This window comes from Trichoderma breve, chromosome 6, assembly GCF_028502605.1.
Source record: "Trichoderma breve strain T069 chromosome 6, whole genome shotgun sequence".
Lineage (NCBI taxonomy): Eukaryota > Fungi > Ascomycota > Sordariomycetes > Hypocreales > Hypocreaceae > Trichoderma > Trichoderma breve.
In genome coordinates this window covers 2,978,680-2,999,124 of record NC_079237.1, presented here as the reverse complement: position 1 = coordinate 2,999,124, position 20,445 = coordinate 2,978,680, and the positions used below count along the sequence as shown (strand labels likewise).

The 20,445-nt window shown below is 52.5% G+C and overlaps 4 protein-coding genes across 4 annotated transcripts; 1 reads left to right on the top strand and 3 right to left on the bottom strand.

Moving 5' to 3' along the window:
- Positions 1 to 643: 643 nt before the first annotated feature.
- Positions 644 to 1,846, bottom strand: T069G_09823 (uncharacterized protein; the record flags this gene model as incomplete). The annotated part of the gene is made up of 1 exon (XM_056177033.1): positions 644 to 1,846. One exon carries the CDS (start codon positions 1,844 to 1,846, stop codon positions 644 to 646), a length of 1,203 nt encoding a protein of 400 aa, XP_056025511.1.
- A 2,407-nt stretch (positions 1,847 to 4,253) lies between these two features.
- T069G_09822 (uncharacterized protein) lies at positions 4,254 to 6,446 on the bottom strand (the record flags this gene model as incomplete). Its single annotated transcript, XM_056177032.1, has 1 exon — positions 4,254 to 6,446. One exon carries the CDS (start codon positions 6,444 to 6,446, stop codon positions 4,254 to 4,256), a length of 2,193 nt encoding a protein of 730 aa, XP_056025510.1.
- Positions 6,447 to 12,519: 6,073 nt separating this feature from the next.
- On the bottom strand, positions 12,520 to 13,563 carry T069G_09821 (endonuclease/Exonuclease/phosphatase family domain-containing protein; the record flags this gene model as incomplete). Its single annotated transcript, XM_056177031.1, has 1 exon — positions 12,520 to 13,563. The coding sequence occupies one exon, from the start codon at positions 13,561 to 13,563 to the stop codon at positions 12,520 to 12,522; it is 1,044 nt and encodes a 347-aa protein (XP_056025509.1).
- Positions 13,564 to 17,754: 4,191 nt separating this feature from the next.
- On the top strand, positions 17,755 to 18,507 carry T069G_09820 (uncharacterized protein; the record flags this gene model as incomplete). The annotated part of the gene is made up of 1 exon (XM_056177030.1): positions 17,755 to 18,507. One exon carries the CDS (start codon positions 17,755 to 17,757, stop codon positions 18,505 to 18,507), a length of 753 nt encoding a protein of 250 aa, XP_056025508.1.
- Positions 18,508 to 20,445: the final 1,938 nt, after the last annotated feature.

Below are 20,445 nucleotides of genomic sequence, written 5' to 3'. Positions count from 1 at the left end.
GACTGGAGTTGTACTCGTAAACACTAGACTAGTACAATACGATACGAATCCATCGGTTCAGGTACCAACAATAATCAAGCTGTAAGCCTAGTGTGAGAACAAATCCCCAATAAAGTGTTACTGTAAGCCTAGTGTGAGTGCAAGAGTCAAGCAAAAGGTCTGGTGTTCAGTTTAACCCTATTCAGCGCGAGACTGAGACATCCATTGTCAAAAGGAATTGAAGAGATATCTAGCCGCACATCTCAAAATGAGACAAGGAAACGATTACGAAAGGAATCAAGGGTATAATATTGAAAAAAGTCGAATACCATTATATTCATACGACACAAAACTATCGACTATCGCATATCATTCATCCTTCACTTCATATCCCATTGCGTTACTCACTTTCTACACCCAAACACCCTCCTTCATACCGTGCATCTCATCTCATCTCGTCTTCATATCTACGTGCCTGCATAACAAAAGAAAGAATGAATAACAAAAAAGACATTGAATACCGCCTCCATCCCAATTCCTCATCAAAAAACCCAAAGTAACCTGCGTGAAAACCCAGCAAAAAGACCCAAACGCTTTACAAAAAAGGAAAAAGCGAGTCAGCCCTTCAAGTAAAATCTCATCCCGCTGTCATCCCAGCCCCCCTTTAAACATCGGTATTCTCATCCGTATTTCCACGACGGTATCCGCTCTTGCTGCGCCTCGCCCTGCGCTCCTCTCTCTCCCTCCGCCTCTGCTCCTTCAGCTCCGGCATGGGATGGTGGTAGCTCTTGGTGCCAACCTCGCTCTCCTCCTCAGGAATACTACTCTCCCCAAGCGTCGTCGAATCGCCGGTACCACTACCCGAGAGCAAACTCTCACTCAGCTGGCTGTTGGTCACCGCGCCCGCCGCTCTCTGGTATCCAAAGTCCCGCTGAGCAACCCTGTTGGCGGCTCTCAGTCTTCGGGCCTCGGCACGTTCCCGCTCCGCCTCCTTGCTCTCTCTCCGGTCCGCAGTAGAATACACCTTTCGAATGCCTCCGCTCTTGGGCGTCGCCTTGGGGGGAGCAGACGTCTTGGGAGGCTCCGAGATAGGCGGGGGTTCCTGGTTCGCAAGCAGTTCTGACGTGGCTCCGACGGAAGACTCCGCCGCGTTCGTGGATCCTTCCCACTCAGAGCCTTCGGCCTCCTTGTTGATTCCGCCAACGCGAGCCGCCTTTTCGTGACGGTAGCTGCGCAGATGCTTCTTGGCCTCGCGCTCCGCCTTTTCATCCTGGACGCCCTCGAATGCAGTACCCTCAGTCGATTTGCCCTTTTCGCCGCGTCGCTTTCTACGTTCAGCATCGCGGGCCTCCTTCTTCTTCTTGCGCTTCTCGCGGGCGAAAATGTCACTCGCGCCCGCAGTAATGCCAGTCAGGTAAGTGCTGTCCGTGATTGCGGTTCTCCGGTCATCATCATCGTGGTCGTCATATCGCTTGTAAACGCTGCCGCCTCCCAGATCAGTCGACTCGGTGGCTCCAGAGAGAACCGTGCCGTTGGGTCCCCTGCGACGCAAAACCGTAGACTTGTAGTCGTCCCAATCGTTATCCTTGAAGACAATGCCACCGTTCTTGGCATAGAAGAAGAACCAGATGCCGGTGGCGACAAAGGCGAGGCCGATGAGCGCGAAGAGGAAGAAGAAGCCGACGTTGTTGATATCGTGAGGGTCGAGAACACCCTTGGATGGATCATTGGTTCGCTTGGCGAGTCGGGCAAAGACGCGGGCTCCCTGGAGGAGAGGACCATCTGCTGGGAATTTGTCGGTGTCTATGACATTGACGGTCGCTGTGCCGGTAAGGCCTGTATCGGCACTCACCACCGCCGGCGCCATGGTGATTGAGAAGTCCTTGGCCGAGTCGAGAGTGTTGGAATGCGGATTGTCTCTCCGGCAAGGACTCGAAGATACGCGATAATATCGCTCTTATCCAGCAAAAAGGGGGGGTGCCTTGTCAGTGCACAAAGGTGCAACTATATCCCACCGATCAAAACCAGTAAACAACCAGAATAATCGTCAACCCCCGGATTTGAGGTTGAAGAGTTGGGGGAAAAAACACTAGCGAAAACAAGAGAGTGCAGATGGGCAGAATGGTGCGGCGGAAGAAGCTTACCGGGGGCGCGCTGTTGTTCCTACAGAAACCGCAAAAATACCGTGGCTGGGGGGTTGCAGCGCTAAGAACCAATCAAACTCGCTTTTTCTGCTGATCGATGCATGCAATACGGCCTCTCACTAGCATCGTAAGCGGGCAGTTTAATGTAAATTGTTTACTTTCAAAAAGTCTATTATACCAATAATTGAACGTGTTTGGCAGCTTTTACAACATCTCTAGCTTTTTTTACTTACCGAGTACCTTTTGTGTGTTTTCCTTTGAAGTTCCAAATCGGGATGACGCACACCAAGTAAACACCCTGACCCAGCAACGCCCCACCCCCCATCGATCGATCCAATCACGCTCCACCTGCTGCTCTCAGCGGAGGGCTTGTGGGACTCGAGATCTGAGCTGTAAAGTGTCACTGCAGTTTGCCTTACACAAGAGCATCAGAACACGCTAATCGTATTGATTACACAAGAGCATCAGAACTGGCTCATCGTCGTATTTACAGTACAGCAGGTTTTACTTTTTCTCGCTGCTTGCTTGCTCGCTCGTCATTGTGCTCGTGCTCGTGCTCGTGCTCGTGCTACTACTTGCAGAACAGCCTCAGCCTCGATGGAAACGTGCATCACAAAAGGATCCAGTACGATCCACACTGCTACGTGGAGGCTTCTCAGCTCTTCCGCTTGATTCACCGCCTGCCCTGGCTCCCTGCATAAACTTACATGGAGTATTGCTTGGTTCATGCCTTTGAATGTCACTGGTGGTGCAAACGTAATTCAGGTAGATGGCCGCCAGGGGCCATTTATTAAGTGTAGAAATAAAAACAAGTACATGCTTTGATAACAAAAAATACATGGTCCATCGTTAAGAAATAAAAGAGTAAAAAAAGACAAGAAAATCAACGCTTTTGGTTCGTCATCAGGTCGTGAAAGAATCGTCAAGCCAATCCCTCCAGCAGCGCATGCTATCCAAACACCCCCCCGCTTCGTAATCTAAACCACCATACATACCACATCGTCCTTCCCTGCAGCATCGTGTCTATCCATTGTATCACGTCCTCCTCGAGCCATGCGTGCATGCACCTCCCTCCTCGCATTATGCGTGCTAGCCCACAAGGGTAAGCCGTGAGGGGTATCAGAGTCCAGCTCCAGTGCACGTGGCCGCAAATCACAGCTCTCTCTCCCCCCGAGAGGGAGAAAGCAGAAGAGGTTTTTGTCTCGGAGGGTAAAGGAGCCGGAGCACGGGGAGTAAATAGCATGCCAGTTGAGAATCAAAGAGCCCCTCGTGTACGGCAGAGGGAGTGAAGGGGGTGTGAACCCCCATTGCTCGTACATTCTATCGCTTTCGTAACATTGATGAGAAAATGAATAAATCAGACAGTTCGATAATTTCCTCCTCTTAACACAAAGAGCCGCTATAGTAGTAGACTGAGAAATTGCCAAACCCAAAAAGTAAAATAAAAGACATTGGCCACAAAGTGCCAGCTCCAAAAAGGGTGTAGATGGGTAGGGAGACGGCTGTGTTCGAGCATCGTCAAATCCAGGCCCGAGAGAAGAATTAAACACAGCCGTCCTTGGAGATGGCGCCATCTCCCAAACGGCAAGGTTGGGGGAGTCAGACCAGCTTTCTCCCTGCCAAATCCATCCTCGATTATCTCACCGACACTTGTTTGCAGGCTGTGCGGCGCTCAAAGCAAAAGCTGAGTATGCAAAAGGAAAATAAATGGAAAAATGAAGAATGAAATGAAATGAAACCCAATACACGTGTACCAAGATCCGCCTAGTAGAAAGCACACAATATCCTTCCCATCGCCAACTTTTTGGGGGTATCAGAAAGTTTTGCTGCCATGGAATGGCGGCAGGGTATATGAACCACCAAGCCAAGCGCTGGATGTGAGGGAGAAAAGAAGAGAAGAAGAAGAAACGTCGTAAATAATGGAAATGGAAACAGAAATGGAGAAATAGAGATGAGAGAAAAAAATCATTCAGTCGGTCTTCGAAAAAGAAGCAGAACCAGTGACCTCAACATCGTTTGTATGTCGTCAACATTGAGGAAAGACAAAAAAAGCACTTTTCATCATGGCATAAGTCGTGAGTTTAGCTTCGTAAATTTTTGAGAATGGTTCTTCGTTTTTGGTCGTCAACATTAATAAAAGTTGGAAGCAGCAAGGGACGGGTCGTAGGGAGCATGTTCATAAGTGACGGGCTCATATGGCTCAAAAGCATCGTATGGGCCATGCTCGTATGGGGCTTGCTCGTATGGGGCGTGCTCGTATGGAACATGCTCATACGGGGCATGTTCGTACGGGGCGTGGATCGGAGCGTAGATGCGGCTGTGAACATCAGATTGGCTGGTTGCGCGAGGGCGATGCGGCAGTGCCTTGCGGTCCATGCGAGAGCTGCGTGCATCGTCAAGCTGGTAGACGGTGCTTTCCTTGTCGCTGCCAGCGCGAGAAGCGCCGTGCATTCCTGAGCCAGGTCCGGCCCCGGCTCCTCGGTTGCCGCTAAAGGTGATCTCGCCTCCGTCGCACTCGATCTGGGCGCCGGGAAGCTTGACGACCGCTTGGCCGGAGACTTTGATGGTGAAGTCGTCATTGTTGTGGGCTGCCGAGGACTGCGTGGTAAGGCCAGTGGTGTGGCTGCTTCGCTTGTAGTCGCTTTCGTCATGGCTGCCGCTGCTCCTGGTGGATCGGCTGCTGGCCAGCTCCCCGCGCTTAGATGCCTTGCGCAGAGTCTCAGCAGTCAAGGGCATTGGCGCACCTCCGCTCACATCCTCTTGATACCGCAGAGCATCAAAGTACCTGCCATCTTCTTCGAGGCTGACGCCGCCAGACTCCCCAGGGAGAGGTCCGTACATGGACGAGCGGCGGCCTCGGTTGCCAGCGGGAACAATGTCGTAGCCGTGTTGATCATAAGCGACGGAGCTGCTGCGTCGAGGTCGAGCGAGGGCAGTACGGCGCTGGTTGGGAGAGACCTCTTGATACAGGTCCACCTCGCCGCCCAGGAAGTCATCCTCGTCAAAGGCCTGCTGGTCCACAAAGCCCACAGACCGGCGGTGCGATGGCGGCGGCCGCTGGTGGCCCTGTCGAGACAGCGGACGCTCTCGGAGCTGGTGGTCTCGCGTGTGCTCCCGTGGTGCCTCACGCAGTGGCTCGCGCATCTCACGCATCGGCTCGCGGGCAGACGGAGGAGGCTTGTAGGCGGCCGAAGTTGGCCTTGCCGATTGAGTACGCTTGAGAGCAAACTCGGAAGGCGGTAACTTCTTGCGCTCCTCCAATGGCGGCGGCGCCTTCTTGGCACGCGAAGAACGACGGGCAACCTTCTGATGCTGCTCTTCCTCGTAGTCGTCATACTTTTCATTAAAGTAGCCTATGGCCTCGGGTGGAGAGCCAAAGCCCATGGCAGAAGCAGGCCGGCCGCCACCATCGAACCGATGTCTAAGATGCTCTCCCGGAGGCGGCGGTCCCATTGGGCTGGGACCATCAAAGAAGGGAGGCGGGCCCATGCCCATGGGAGACTGAGGCGGCGGCATGCCAGGATGCATTGGGGGACCGCCAGGAAACATGTGAGGAGGCGGCGGGAAGTTGCCCATGCCAAACGGCCCAGGAGGGGGAGGAAGGGGAGCATGAGGCCCAGGCCAGCCCATGTCCAGAGGGGGCCGTGGGGGCTGTCCGGCGTAGTAGCTTGCAGGACGAGATTTGGCACGAGGCCGGCCAGAGGCAGCAGGCTGCTGGAGCTGCTGAGCCTGCTGAACTCCATATGCGGCCGGATCTTCGAACTGGCCTCTTCGGTAAGCACCCTGAGAGACGACGGGCTGAGAGGCAGCATGCTTGGGGGGGCCGGGTCGGGTCTTCTTAGGGCCCCTGGGGTCTCTCAGGTCTCTTGGATCTCTTGCGTCTCTGGGGTCTCTATCCTTAGGCTGAGGTCGGGGCAGCCTTCTGTGGTCGTCGTCGTCTTCCCTAGGTCTCCTCTCACGTCTCTGGCGATCATCTCGAGCAAGGGCTCTGTTGTCGCGAGGAGGACGAGAATCCTGAGGGGGGCGACGGTGGTCTCGTTCCTTGTGGTGCAGTGGGCGTCTATGCTCGACGGGAACGGGCCTTGTCCTGTCCCTGGTGGGTGCGGGCGTGCTGTCAGAGTCGGAGAGGCTGCTGCTGCTCGAGGCCGTCTCGTCATCGGAGTCGGACTCTGGCATTCTGGGCTTGCCGGTGTTGGATCGCTCACGCTCAGGGCTTCTGGCGGCTGCTGATCTGGCGTATCGGCGGGTGCTCTCCACGCCGATGGTGCTGCCAATGTCCTCGTCAACGTCCTCCACGTAGCCTACCATGTTGTCTGTAGGCATTGTGTATGAGTAAAAAGTGTGAATGCCCCGAGAGGAGCAGTTAAATGGTAAATGTTTAGTTGTAAAGAAGTAAAAGAAGCCGCACTAAGGCGGGGGGGATTCGAGTTCGTTCGAGTCGCTGTTGAGTGAGAAGCTGTAAGCATCCAAAGTCGGGCGTCTAGGCAGCGACTAGCTCGGTGGGCAATCAGGCGGTGGGCGAGAGACAGTCGGATCGATTAGCGCCAGGCGTAAATGAATTCGAAGAGCTGTCCGTAAAGCGTGAGAAGAGAAGTGTGAGAGTGGTGAGTGTGAATGAGACGAGATGAGATGAGACGCAACCCCTCATTCACAGCGATGGGCCAGGATAATAAGGGATCAATGAAACCCAGCAATAGAAATTTTTCGTCGTCTTCGCAAAAACGAGCTTTGTCAACTGCAAGACCAACGGACAGCGCAGTAGCGGCTGCGTCGAGGTTTTAATCGCCCGTCGTCGCTGATCCAATGGCCGCAAAGTGTGTGCAGAGGGCAGGCAGAGCGCTACGAGGACTGTACAAGGGCGGGAATGAGGGGTGCGAAGGTTCGGGTTTGTGTGAGGTGGGCATGGGGGTGGGCAGAGGGGGGGTGGTCTAGGGAGGGGTAGCAGGGTAGCAGGGGGGGTGCTGTAGGGGCTAATGCGCTGTCGCTGCACTGGATCTGGCGCTGTGTCAGTGTGCGAAGCACTGTGAAAGAAGATGTGGGTTGGTGATGCGTTGAATCAATATTGGATTGATGCGAATGGAAGATCAATAATCTACGAGCATGTTACGGACTCCGTAAAGGGGGAGGAGAGAGGCCAAGAGAGAGAAAAGACACTTGGCTTTTGGGCAGCGAGCGTCTGTGCGAGGCGACATTTACGCGACGCGATGCAAGGGAGAGCTGGACTCGATAGACGAAAGGAGATTTGATGGATGTCAGTCAGTAAGTTGCTGTTCATGAGCACTGGGCAGATGGTGGTGTGGTTTTCTAGTAGCACAACCGGGACACAATATCGCGCGACATTTGACGGCATCACTGGATATCCGTCCGCATGCACACTGGAGTATGGAGCAGATTGACTTGATGCTCCCGTCCTTTATCATTCTTGACAGCCGTCGTCCCTTCATCTATTTGGCTTTGGTGCTATACCCGTCCGTACATGGCCTGGATGTCTCCCGAATGGTCTAGACGGCGGGATATCCCTCTCCCCCACATGATGGAACAAATACTGTAATGTAAGCTCCAGACACACTCACACTCGCAGCCCGTTGAGCCAGTCCCAGTCCCGCGAAGCTGCACAGTGCATCGGCAGCTAACGACCGCCTGACCCTCTAGTAGCTCCTTGGGTCGTCTCAACGACAGGCCGAGGGCGGAGGTGCCGCACCACCGTCGAGAAGGACTGCGATAGCGAACCAGCGAATGGGGGCCGCGAGACGAGGGAAAGACGAGCTTGCAAGGGTATTTTGGGTTTGAGACGGAGCTTGTGAGCAGCTTCGAGGAGGGGGGGAAGAGTTGCGAGAGAGAGAGAGTCGAAGGAAGGAAAGGAATCTACGCGAAGCACAAAGAACAAGCGAACAGTTGATGTCGTATGTTGCATTTGATGTTGCGTTGATGTTGTAGGGTGATGCGTGATGCCAGAGCGCCGGGGCTGGTGTTACAACAAGCGCTCGCCAAAAGGCTGCAGCATCAGCGACAACAACAACACAACAATACCTAGTAATAGCCTCCATACCTACCTGTAGCCTGTAGGTTCCATGTCTTATGCAATCCATGCAAAATAGAAACAAAGACGTTCGAGCAGGGATCCTAGGCGCTGCTGCTGCTGCGTTAGCCGTCTTCAAGACAGCAGCCGGGCCTCGCATTCTCGACGGATAAAAATAAAAACATGCATTCCCAATGACGAATCGCCGCCGCTACTCGTCTCATCCATCCGCCTTGGCTCTGGCCAGCATTTTTCATCGTCGTCAGTCTGTCAGACTCCCGTCCTTGTCGGGAATCAGCCCAAGCCCAACAGTTCAGTTCAAAGTTGTCAAGCTCAGTTCAAGCAACGACGTCACCATTCCCGCCTGTTCGGACCAGGGTTGTGGGAGACTGGGCCACGGGCTTCCAATTTTCCATTTCCAAATTCCCTTCCCACCCGTGTGGAAACACAAGCAAATCCTAGTGCCAAGTGCGCGCCGGGTAGAGCCGCGGCGAATGGCTGAGAGCCAAAGAATCGCAGAAAAAACATTGATCCATTTTAGCAGGAAAAGCACTCACGCCCAACTGTGGAGATTGGCGGCTCGTCTCTGCCCGTCGTTGGCGCCCCGCCACCTTTTGGGAGTCGGGTCAGCCTCTCGACGGGATTGTGAAACACGCGCTGAAACTCTACAGCACAACCAGCGTTGTTTTTTTTTTTTTTTCTTCTTCGGTGTACAACAAACCTTTTACATTTTATCCTGGATCTCGCCACCGTGGGGGGACTTGACAGCTCAACACTCACCGTTGGACAGCAGAATCTGGTCAAAAACCTGCCAGCGAACGATGAAAATTTTCAACATTCTCCAGCCTCGCCCAGTCCAACGAAACTGGTGACAACCTCTAATAAACTAATGACACACCACGGTCGCAATGCCACAGAGCCAAAGTGAAAAAAATGTTTGGGGGCTTATAAGAGCCTGAGCAGGGGGTACAAAGTGCGCAGAGCCATATACACATACGCCTCTCCCAACTTCTTGAGAAATTTGCTTGATTACGACTGCTACCACCACCATAAACTGCTACCATTTGCCTACCACATTATTTTTTTCTTGCTTTACTGTCGGCTTTCTGCCCAACAAATTCCTCTTAGGGCCTTCATTGGGTATCAACCGCAAAGGACCTGACGATAATTTCCCGTCTTTGCCTCCCGACGCCCGTTGAGGCAAAAAAGCAAGACGAAAAAAAAAGTCCTCGTCAGTCAGACAAGATGATCTGCAAAAATCCAGCGACGGTTCTCAAAACATCGTAAATGGTTGTGAACTTCCTTCTCTTCAAGGCCAAGGCTGGTGGCCCCGGACTGTTGGTGCGCGGTAAAATATGGACAAGACACAAGAACAGCAACATGGGGGAGGCAAAAAAGGCATCCGGGGGGCGTATGCGGATGCTCCGTTCGAACTGCCAACTCACACCGGCCCCAGTTTTGGCATTGAGGCCCAATCGTCGCCGTTTGCCGTCATGCAGGCTGGACGTGCCATCGGCTGTTGATAGGACAGGCTGATGCCTTAGCTCCCCCTCCTCTCGTGCTTCTGCTCCTCCGAGTCATGCCTCGAGAAATATCTCGGGTCAAAGTCTTCTCGTCTCTCGTCCCAGCCTCTCTGCCTGCCTGCTCAGCCGATGACTCGAAATGCCTCCATCGCTTGCAAAAGCCCATGCATGATCGACCGGCTGGTGCACGCCCCCCCTCGTCCACAGTTTGTGAGGCTTCCGAGTCCACACTTTGCTGCTGCTGCTGCTGCCGGCAGACCCTCCCCCTTGTCCATCTTCTTTCTGCTCGTCCCGCAGCTCACAGCCGCGGCCGAATGCTACGGGATCCTTCTCCTGCTTGTCAGCACAGCCTGCGGTGCTCATCTTTATCATCGAGTTTGTTCCTCTGCTTGCATCCTCCGTACTCGTATCTGATGGTCCGGCCCCACCCCCGGGCCCCCGTCTTTTGCCAGTCTCGGCTCCCGGCCTCTCCCGTATTACTCGACCTCCACACCAACCCCGATGGTCTATTTGGTGCTTGATGCTTTCAATATTGACAGCATCTCCGGCTTTTACGGCTCCTTTCTCTTGCTCTAGACTCCCGCTTGTAGTACTGTTTCGTCCCGCTCGTATTCATATCCCTAGTACATGTAGCTTCGTAGACTTATAGACGCTTGATACACCGAACATCAAACCGCTCATATAGCAAAAGAAGTAATTGCATCTCTAACAAAGAAAACACCGGCGTTGCGAACAATTTACACATGGGGGATCCTTCTCCGCCAAACTACATGTCGACCACCACCTCCACAAACCAGGATACCAAACCCGCAACCATCGCACCGTCCCACCGCGGCTGTCTCGCCAGATTTCCCACGATGTAGCGTGAGATATAATACCGCGCCACCCGTGACACACATCCAAAAATCTCGTGATCAAAAAAAAAAAAACATCAAATCCGTGTCAAAATCGGTAGGCCTCGTCATCTTGATTGGTGGGAGGACCCTCTCCCAGCACACAGCCTTTTTTCCCATTGTTGGGGCGTGGTGTAGCTTCAACCAAGATTTCTAGTTTTTACATTTCTTTTTTTTTTTTTTTCTCTTGTTCGGTGTGTGGTGTTACACAGCGAGGCGAATTCCAAGACTTTTCTTCGACGACGTGGCCTGGAGTGGCAATAACTTGTTCGACTGGGAGACAACTTACCAACTTACCTACCTGTTTTGTCTTGAATTTTGTTTTGTTTGTCTCACAGTAAGCGGATGTGAGTGGTTGAAATGGCATATATGTAGTGTTAAAGGAATGCCGGCCTTGCTGCAGCCACTACAGATTAGACACACCCCCTCAACTTCTTCTTGTTCTTCTCCTTCTTCGATGTTATCGCTGATATGGATGGTGTGTGTGTATTTGGAAACTTGGCTGTTTCAGATGACATATAATTTGATAAACCTAAATGTGTATGCCGCCGTTGCGCATATCCACCACCGGACATGTCGGGGGCCGAAAGGAGCTTCATCAGCGGTCGTTTTGATGTTCGGACGTGCATCCAAGAATACACATTTGAGCTTATATACGCATGTTGGAAGCAGGTAAGCTGCTGCTTGCTTCTTGTCAGCCGTACATGTAGCCAGTCGGACATGCGTACATGGTGATGCCATTGGCCATATCTGCATGCAGTCACTCTTATCTCATACTGTCAATTTATTCCAAAGACAGCAGCAAGTCGGTGAATGTTGACGAATTTAATGTGAGTAGCTCATTTATCACCGAAAGAACGCCAGACTACGTGAGAATACTCGTACATGCTATCTGCATCCGGCCCGTTTCAGAGATTCAAGCGTGTTGGCTCAAACATACCAAGTATCATCTCATTGGCCAGTTGAAACGGAGGCACTGAAACATACTCGTATTCTTGTTGTTGTCAAGAAGATCAGCATCGAGAGACATATTTAGTCCAATCACTGACGCGAGGGCGAAGGATCATGATCACATGCAGGTGAGAGCAAACGAAGCGTTTCAATGCCGTACAAACTTGAATACTTGTAGAATAGTATAAATCCCTTGTTAATGCATATTGGTCGTATCCTATTTACGATCTATCTACTAGAGCGATCCAAGGCAAAAGCTGATTGATGGCAAAGAATGGCCGACTTCCAGATGCTGTAAGAGATGCAGTTGATACATATCTTAGCCAACCAGGACAGCTCTTGACCGCCTTTTTGTGCGTGCATACTGTACAGAGTCCGGTTCCATAATAATTATATAAATCCTGCAAATTGTCATGTCCGTTGATGCGCTGCAGGTCCATCCAGCCTCTCTCCCTTGAGAAATTTGATGCGTTGGGGACGAGACGCGGTTGGATCCTTGGCTCTCGTGCGGTAGGTGTAAGAGAGTGGGAGAGGCGGGTTGATTATCACCGGCATGAGCAAACTGCATCGCTGATGGCTTTTTCTGTCCGTCTGCAGATATTCAGGTTGGACGTCAGCATGGCCATGGATACAAGGTGCAGAGCGTTCAAGTGTGGTATGCAGACAAGCGCCCGTAGCCTATGTTGATGGCATGCATCCAGATGGCGCTCATATCTCTCCGTCCTTTCGTTGAGTAGAATCTTCAGTAAACAGGATAGGTTTTTTCATTTGATTTTTTATTTAATTTATTTGGAAATATGCTAGCGATAAATGTCAAATCCGAAACTCCCTGTCCATAACGAGTTGCTTGGAGACGGTGCCACTCGAGAAGCACGCTCCGGGTATCATTATCCTCCGAGGTTTTATCCAGTGTTGAAAGAGACGTTGATCATAAGTATCAATACGGCTATTTTTTTTTTCCTTTTCCTTTTTTTTTTTTCTTTAGCCAAGATGGACAGTTTCGTCAATTCTCATGAGGAGGGGTCCACGGCAATCTCAAGGTCCGACACGACCGGCCTGTGGTCCGACACGCGGATCTGGTCGTCATAGACATTCTCCAGCACGCTAAACGTCTTGACGACTGCGGTGCGAGGCTCCTGAATAAACAAAAAGTCGATGCGCTGCGGCCACTCGTTGGGCTCGCCAAAGCTGGTGTAAGTCAGGCTGTTTCCGTGGTGCTTGTCCGCAGGCAGCAGATCCGATAGGTCGGACATGCCAGACCCCGGCGCCGTCATGAGGCGGTAGGCCACGTCATCGGGCGTGCTGTTGAAGTCGCCGCCGATGAGCACCGCCGCGTTGTTGTTGCCCTGGCTCCAGTCGCGGGCGTACTGCATCAGCTGCTCGGCGCTGTGCTTGCGCGCCTTTGCGTATTTGTAGTCAAAGTGCGTGCTCATGACGACGACCCTGGTGCCGGTAACCTTGTGCGAGAACTCGCCCATGGTGACGACGCGCTTGTGAGGGGCGCCCCAGCCAAACGACGGCTTCTCGGGCGTCGTGCTCAGCCACCGCGTCTGCGAGCGCTCGAGGAACCAGACGTCGGACCGGTAGAAGACGGGGGAGAACTCGCCCTTTTTCTTGCCGTCCTCGCGGCCCCGGCCAATGTACGCCCATCTGGGGCCCAGGCCGGCCTGGATGTCCTCGAGCTGGTTGTAAAGGGCTTCCTGGAGACACAGAAATGCGTTTTCTTGGCCGGCAGTGATGAAATTGATTTCGTTGACGAGCCTGGGTCCTCGCTCGTCCCACAGCTTCTCGCCCTTGACCGGACTTGAAGTGGCGTATCGGATGTTAAACGTCACCATCCTCAGCGGAATGGTAGGGCTTAGGTTAGTCACATCCATCCTGGTAGGCTCGTAATCCAGATCCTGCGCCTTGTTGCTGAACTCGAGGCCGCTGTCCCGGCGAGCAGCTGCGTCAAACCAAGCCTCGAAAGAATCGCCCTGCAAAAAGAAGAGCGTGGTGCTCCAAGTGACGAGAGCGCAAAGCAGTACGAAGCCAACGAGAGCAGAGCGAAGCATCCTGGACGACAGCACTGCTCGAGGGCAGAATTTCAATCTCGAGGTCACCATAAACCTTGAGGCAGGCAAAGAATTTTTGCACCGCCCGGGGCGAGCCTCTTTTTTAAAGCTTCTTGTCTGGCTTTCTCTCTTGTCGTCGCCCTCAACGGATCCGGAAGCTGGAGGCGATCAATCGGAATTGACTTGTTTGTCACGTGGGGCGAGCTCTTTGAATGTGCGGAATACGCGGAGCAGCAAAGGCCGAAAAGGGCAGTCGATGAAGCGAGCGGGCGAGTCACCAGAATTAGGTGAGGAGAACCTCCGCAATTGAGTCAATGACGAGGAATGGAGCTGAGATGAACTGAGCGCTACGATGCACTTTGAGGATATATCAATGAGCAGAAGAGAGGGAGGGAGAGATAGAAATGACGGTCAAATGCGGGCTGGTTACTTAAGGTGGAAGTCGGTTGGGTTTATAATCCGGAGATCCGGAGGGCGGTTTTGGCTTTATGTAATGGACCGCCGCTGACTTGATGCTGCAGACATGCACGATAGCACAATCCCGTGCGGGCCGAAGTAAAAACAGGCCACAGGGCCGTCTCTCTTGGCGCCGAAAGCCTTGCAGGTTTGGCGACTAGGACTGCGACAGCGACTACGTAGGACGCAAGGATGATATGTGCTAAGCCCTTGATTCCCAACCAGACTGGAGATGCCCTTATCGGAGCTTGAGGAAGCGAATACCCGATAGGCTTCCTGGGCAATGGGGTAAGGAAAGGCGGGTACGCGTATGCGGCGTATGTACGATACGGCCGGCCAGCTAGCGATGCCTATGTCGATTCTTACAGGGCACATCGTTCTCGTTTGCGCGTGCCAAGACGTTAATAGGCTACTATTCTCCTCAGTCCGGCACGCCTCAAGCCGAGACACACAGGAGATGCACGTGAAGGGAGAGGATGAATGATGTAAGCTAGCAGGAATTCATGGACTGTGGTGGTTGTACAAACGGTGATGGTATGCAGATGTGAATGTGAATGGAAGTATTACTATGTACAGAGTAGTATGTTCGGTACAGTAATACAGCGAATGATGCCACAAGTGACGCTCGGTCTGGATGATGGACAAAGCGACATCGTAGACACGCAATTGCCGCGCAAGCCCCAATTTACTGAAAAAGCAGCAACGTACTCGTATTCATTCACTGCTCAGTTAGGAAAATTCCACGAGACTCCAAGCGAAAAGAGACGAGAAGAAAAAGCTTTGACAGCTGCTTGCCGCATGCAATCCAGTGCATCGGACGGGATTCCGTCCCAGTATATATCTTGCACAGCTATCAGAGCAATGCGATACAAGGCAAGAAAAAAAAAGTCGGGACACGGAGATTATCAAGCTCAACTGCGACTCAGCGGCAGCCGAAAAGGCCGACATGGCGTCATTGGCCTAGGAAAAGGCTGGACCAGGTTCGGAATTGGGAGCACCGCAGCAAGCGCGGGAATCGAGCAGGGGCTTGAGCTCCATGGAGAAAAAAAGAGAGAGGGGAAAAGATGAATAAGAGCCATGAGGGAATCAAACGAGGGCGTCAGGTGCTTGGGTCACGGCTTGGGCTTGGCGGCAGGGATACGGAGCAGAGACATCGTCTGCCGGGATTTAGTCTCGATACAATAAGAGGAGAAATGCAGCAAGGGACCTGGAGGGTTGCATGTTTCCTGCTCGATATATTAATTCTGGTCGCCCGAGAGCTGCCAGGTTTTGTGAATATATGAGATGTCTAGTAGTCTAGTAGTCTGATCACGACGACTCATGGCTCGACTGGTGTATTTTTTTTTTCTGGTCATGCTTCCCCCATGCTGAGTGTTCGCCAGGATGCCAGAAACCGCTCAAGCAGAAGAAGTGTGGTCTTTGTCGCCCTGTTTCTATGACGCGTAGAGGACCTTTTTTGAGTGAATTTCTCATGCTGGTCCCTGTCACGCTTTGCTGCTGCGAGCACGGCCTGGAATCACGGATCAGGAACAGAGGGTCTCATGAGAATCAAATTCTTCAATCCTCTCGGAGGGGGTTCGCAGCCATTATCTAGACGGAAACACAGACAATACGCAAAGAAGCCGGGCAACCGTTCTATATTGGGATGTGGCACATCTTTTTTTCCAATCTTCTCGAATCAACATTCCATTTTTCCCATAGCTCCAGAACGGAAACTGGCTTTTTGCCTCTCTCTGTTGCCCGCACTAACTAACTTGCTCGTGAAAGCTGAGCTGACCTGGCCGGGGCGCCAATAATGGAAACGAAGCAAGTCCATCGAGCGCCATCGTGCTCAGCTCGACGGCCGCATTCGTCGCCCTGGGGAGGCTTGGAGCAAATCAGCAGACGCAGACGATCCGGCCCACCATAGCTGAGGAGAGCATAGTTTTGGACTGGCGGTGTCTTAGAATCCTAGAGTCTTGTTAGAGTCAATCCGTGTGTCCGGAAATGGCAAGTCTGTGCTAACGGGACGGCATCTTGAATTACATGTGCCCTCTTCGTATACACGTACTCGTACAATTGCTGGATAGGGTATCCTGACAGATACAGTAACTTCATATTATCCAGTATGACGACGATGACGAGCCCAGCCGAAGCTCCCGCGCCGCGCCGTAGCCTAGCTTTCGCGGCGTTCCATTTTTATCCTTTGCCTGGCCGTTTTTCTTTGTTGGTAAACTACTCGTACTATCCAAAAATGGCGAGCCCTTGATCGACGAGGCCAAACTGCAAACGCTTGCTCGGTCCTGTCCTTTTTTAGGCGCCATGCGCGGGCAAGCATCCATCATGCAAGGAACCATGCAGTGATCGTTTGCATTCCAGCATGCATCGTCCAAGGAACAAGGAACTCGATCGATGCAAATCATGCAGATGGGAATTCCACGCTGCTTGGGGTGAGCGTGACCTGGGTTTCAAACCCACCAGATGGCGGGGATGGAGCAAGACGAGATAGCATCATCCTCATCCTATTCACCTTACTCGCCCCAGCAGACGAGTCATCTGGTATCCCTTCTGGTTCGAGATGGTGTGCCCTAGTCTCAGCTTACGAGACTGCAGCAGAAGCTCCAAAGAGGCTCCGAGAATCGAACCCTTGCAGCTTTCGTTAGTCCCTCTCCCCGCGTCTTTGTTTCTCAGTCATTCGGGTGTGGGCTCTGAACACGGGCCGCTCATTCGCCGCCTTCTAACCACCATCCTGGAATGCTCATGGACACACCATGGCTTGCGACTATTTGCCCATGGCGGGAAATGCCTGATGCGGCAGATATTGGCTCTCTATCTCTCGCGCTCACACCACAAGGCGAGCCTACTGCACGCCCATTTCAGCCCTCTCTCAATATATTGTCTTCTCATGACTTGGCCCGGGCGAAGAGCAAGAGCCTCTTGCAATAACGGCTTTTGTGAGAAATGATACACAACGGCTCTCGGCTGTCACACTCGGTGGACCCAGCCCCAGACGCCTCTCCCATAGGCCTCCTTCACGTGGGCGCAGCTCTCTCATCTACCGCTTGCTGATGACCATCAAAGCACCTCACAAGGCCAAGCCGGAGCCGTGCGCCCCCCCTTGTCTCTGCCCATCACGGGCTGCATTGGTGACGTTTTAGAACGCACCAGCTCTTGGCTATCGAGCCCGTTTATTGTCTCTTGCGGCAGAGAAAGAGGGGGGGTGGTAGGGGCGTTGCATTGAATTTCTGTCTTGTCCTTGTCCAGTCGGCATACCCGCTGCCTTGCATCAGATTGCATATATATCTGCGGCTTATCTCGCTGCCTCGCCAGGCTCACTTGACTGGCCACATTTACCTACATACCCTTGGGCTTCTTTTGATATTCTGGACCAGCTTCTCTGGTCCTCCGTGCAGGAATCCCTTTTTTCAGTGGCTGTTCAGCCTTTTACCGTCGGAGGTGCCGCCAACCCACAGGCCTCTTTGTTCCCTCTCTTCACTCTTTCTCCTTACTCGTGAACCTCAGCAAAGGGAACTATTCGTTTACGCTCAGAGATTGGACCTGTCATAATTTCTCTCCCCCGTCTGAGTCATCCAATAAGGTGGCGTTTTGAAGGCATCAGCAAAAGAGTCCTATCTACCTAGACTTAGTGCTAATCTGCCTGCCTTGCCTTGCCTTGCCTTGCCTTGCATCCTACTTAAACCCCTGCCATCCACCTCTTTCTGTCTTCCCCAGACAGAAAAGCAACTCGGGCCAACAATGCCCATGGAATCCATCTTCTCCTCTCGCCGAGAATCCTGGCCACCTACCCAGCTCCGCTTGACTCCCACCATGTCTTTCAAGAAGAGGTCCGTTATTGAGAGCTTTGAGCCTCGGCCGCTTCTCGAGGATATCGATGACAACCCGCTCACCTACTTCCTCACTCCCATCCCAGCAGAGGATGAGGATGACGAGATGGACCTGGACGTCGACATGATGGATTTCGACGCCGGCATCGAGGACGCCAGCCAGCCCCGCGAGGCCGTCCGCAGCGTCAGTCCCTCCTCTCTTGAGGGCCTCCGCAAGCCCGACAGTGCTCGCCCGGCCTCGCCAGACTTTGACTCGGACGCTCTCACCACCGACGACGACGACGATGAGGAATACATTCGCTTCTCCCCCACGTCGTCGTCCTTCTCGCTCACCCCGCTGCGAGACCTCGCCGTCGAGGGCCTCCGCTTCCGAGCCAAGAGCCCCGTCTTCGGCCTCACTGCCAACGCCCTGCTCTCGCCCAACTCCGTGCCGGCGCCGGGCCGCAGGGGCAGAGGCCGCACAAACAGCCGCGGGTCGACACGCCAGCAGACTCGGAGCCTGTCTGTCCGCGCGAGAGATGACCACCTGTGGAGGGAACCCAGTCCCGACGTGTGGTCCATCGAAGAAGAGACTGAAGAGGAGTTGATGAGCGATGCAGGTGTAGACACCAAGGCTGCAAAGCCGAAGAAGAAGGTACGCTTCGTGCTCCCAGATAAGGAGTAATAACACGAGCGTCGTGCATATCTTTTAATCAACCATTTTATTTTTGCATTGGGCGGCGTTAAAGGGCGGTATCAATTCATTTTTCGGGGGTGGTTGAGGGTTTTTGATTTCATCATTTGGTTTTGGTGTGGTGTGTTATCTGGTATAGCATTTCAAGGCGTTCGGGGCGGCTGGAGTGGTTTCATGCATTTATAATACGTAGCAGCTTCTACGTCTACAGTTTTTGTTTTTGTTTCTGGGCCATCGCAAGCTGGGACTTTCGGTGGGGAGGAGGCATAATAAAGGACAGGACGGACGGTGTGCATTTGTTATTTTGTTTGTCTGTTTGTTTGCTTATTGCAATTATACCAACCGGGGAGGGCATCTGTTGGAGTTGGAGGCAACTTTTGATTGACAACAGTACTATTTGGTACTATTACATATCCTTACTATTTATCACTGAATTGACTCTTCACTTTCATCTACTTTTGGGATATCAAATACAGTGAAAACAAAAAGAAGCTCTTGCAGGTTTACACAAGTAGGAAGATGGTAGGATACTAGAAGGGCAAAAAAAGAAATCTCCGATACTGGGAATCGAACCCAGGGCTGCTCGGTGCTTCAACCAGAAGTTGAGAGCGAGCGATGTTAGCCACTACACCATATCGGATACGAATGCGGATGCTATTGTTGGCAGACAATTCCATCCATCAGGCTCCCTCACCGCAAACCTTATCGCCACAATGGAAACACAACCTTCAAAGCGCTGATCTCCATCCGTAGGGCAGCCGATAAGCGCCTAGCACCCACGACTTGCATATGGATGGACATGACTTGCAGAGCATAAGATTGCCCAGAAATCGCATTCCCTTGGCGTGACCTGTCATTCGGGAATTGAATCGCACACTTTGCGCCATTATTGGTTGCGGGTGGTGCTGGTTGTGGAGCTAGTGGGTGAGGTTGATCAGCTGGACCGGGACAAGAATGGAGGTAATGGCCATGGCGAGCTGAGCGGGTGAGACGCGTGTATGGGCTAGAGGAGGAGGCTGTGAGGGCGGTAATGATGGTGAGAGAGAGAGGATTCGGGGGTTCCGGTGAGAAGTGATGGGGAGATGTGTTTATTTGTTTGAAGGGGGGAGAGCTGAGAAAGCTGAAGATGTTGTGGGTAGGTTGCATGAATAGTTCTTTGTTGGACAAGTATGGGGTGAATATGAGTGCTGGATAGGACGGAGATGTTAAAGCGCGTTGAGACAATGAGTGGGGAAACAAAGAGTGCGTCCGGAGTTGGTGGAGAGTCCGATACCACCTTGTGACTCGCTCGAGATAATGGCCATCGTGTGTAAGTGGGAAAATGACGGCATGATAAATGGGGTGCTCCAATTTGTCAAAACGAGGGCCGAGTCTCTTTGGGACAGTAGGTAAGAAGAACGTGGGCATGATTTCTGAGATGTGAGCGAGCTATATTAGCAAATAATAGGAAGGAATTGTTTGTGCCGTTGATGACGGTGGAGGGCATGCATGTCGTTGTTTTGTCAGTTGACGGTCTGGTGTAGGTGAGATGGTGTGTAAGTGAAATCCATCGGCGATGAGTTACGTACGATACCGATCCGGTCAACACGTGTTGCAGCCCGCAAAGTACATGTAAGCATACAATAATAGAACTGGCAGGGCTCATGATTACTCGTACAAGCAAAAGGCATGGAAACATTTAAAGATATCGAATCCATTCTATTGCAGGGTAAGTCGAATGGGTGTAGATATCATGCAGGTGCAGCCGATACAAGCGCTGGCGATCAACAAGAACAAACAAGACGATAATCGATAATCCAGAGATCTGGATGCGAAAATCGATGAGCCCGATGCGGTGTCACGATCCTGGTGATCGCCCCTGCTAGGACAATTTCATCTTCACTCCAGCACAGAGGAAGAAAACAACAACAAATCAAGGCAGAGATCCGA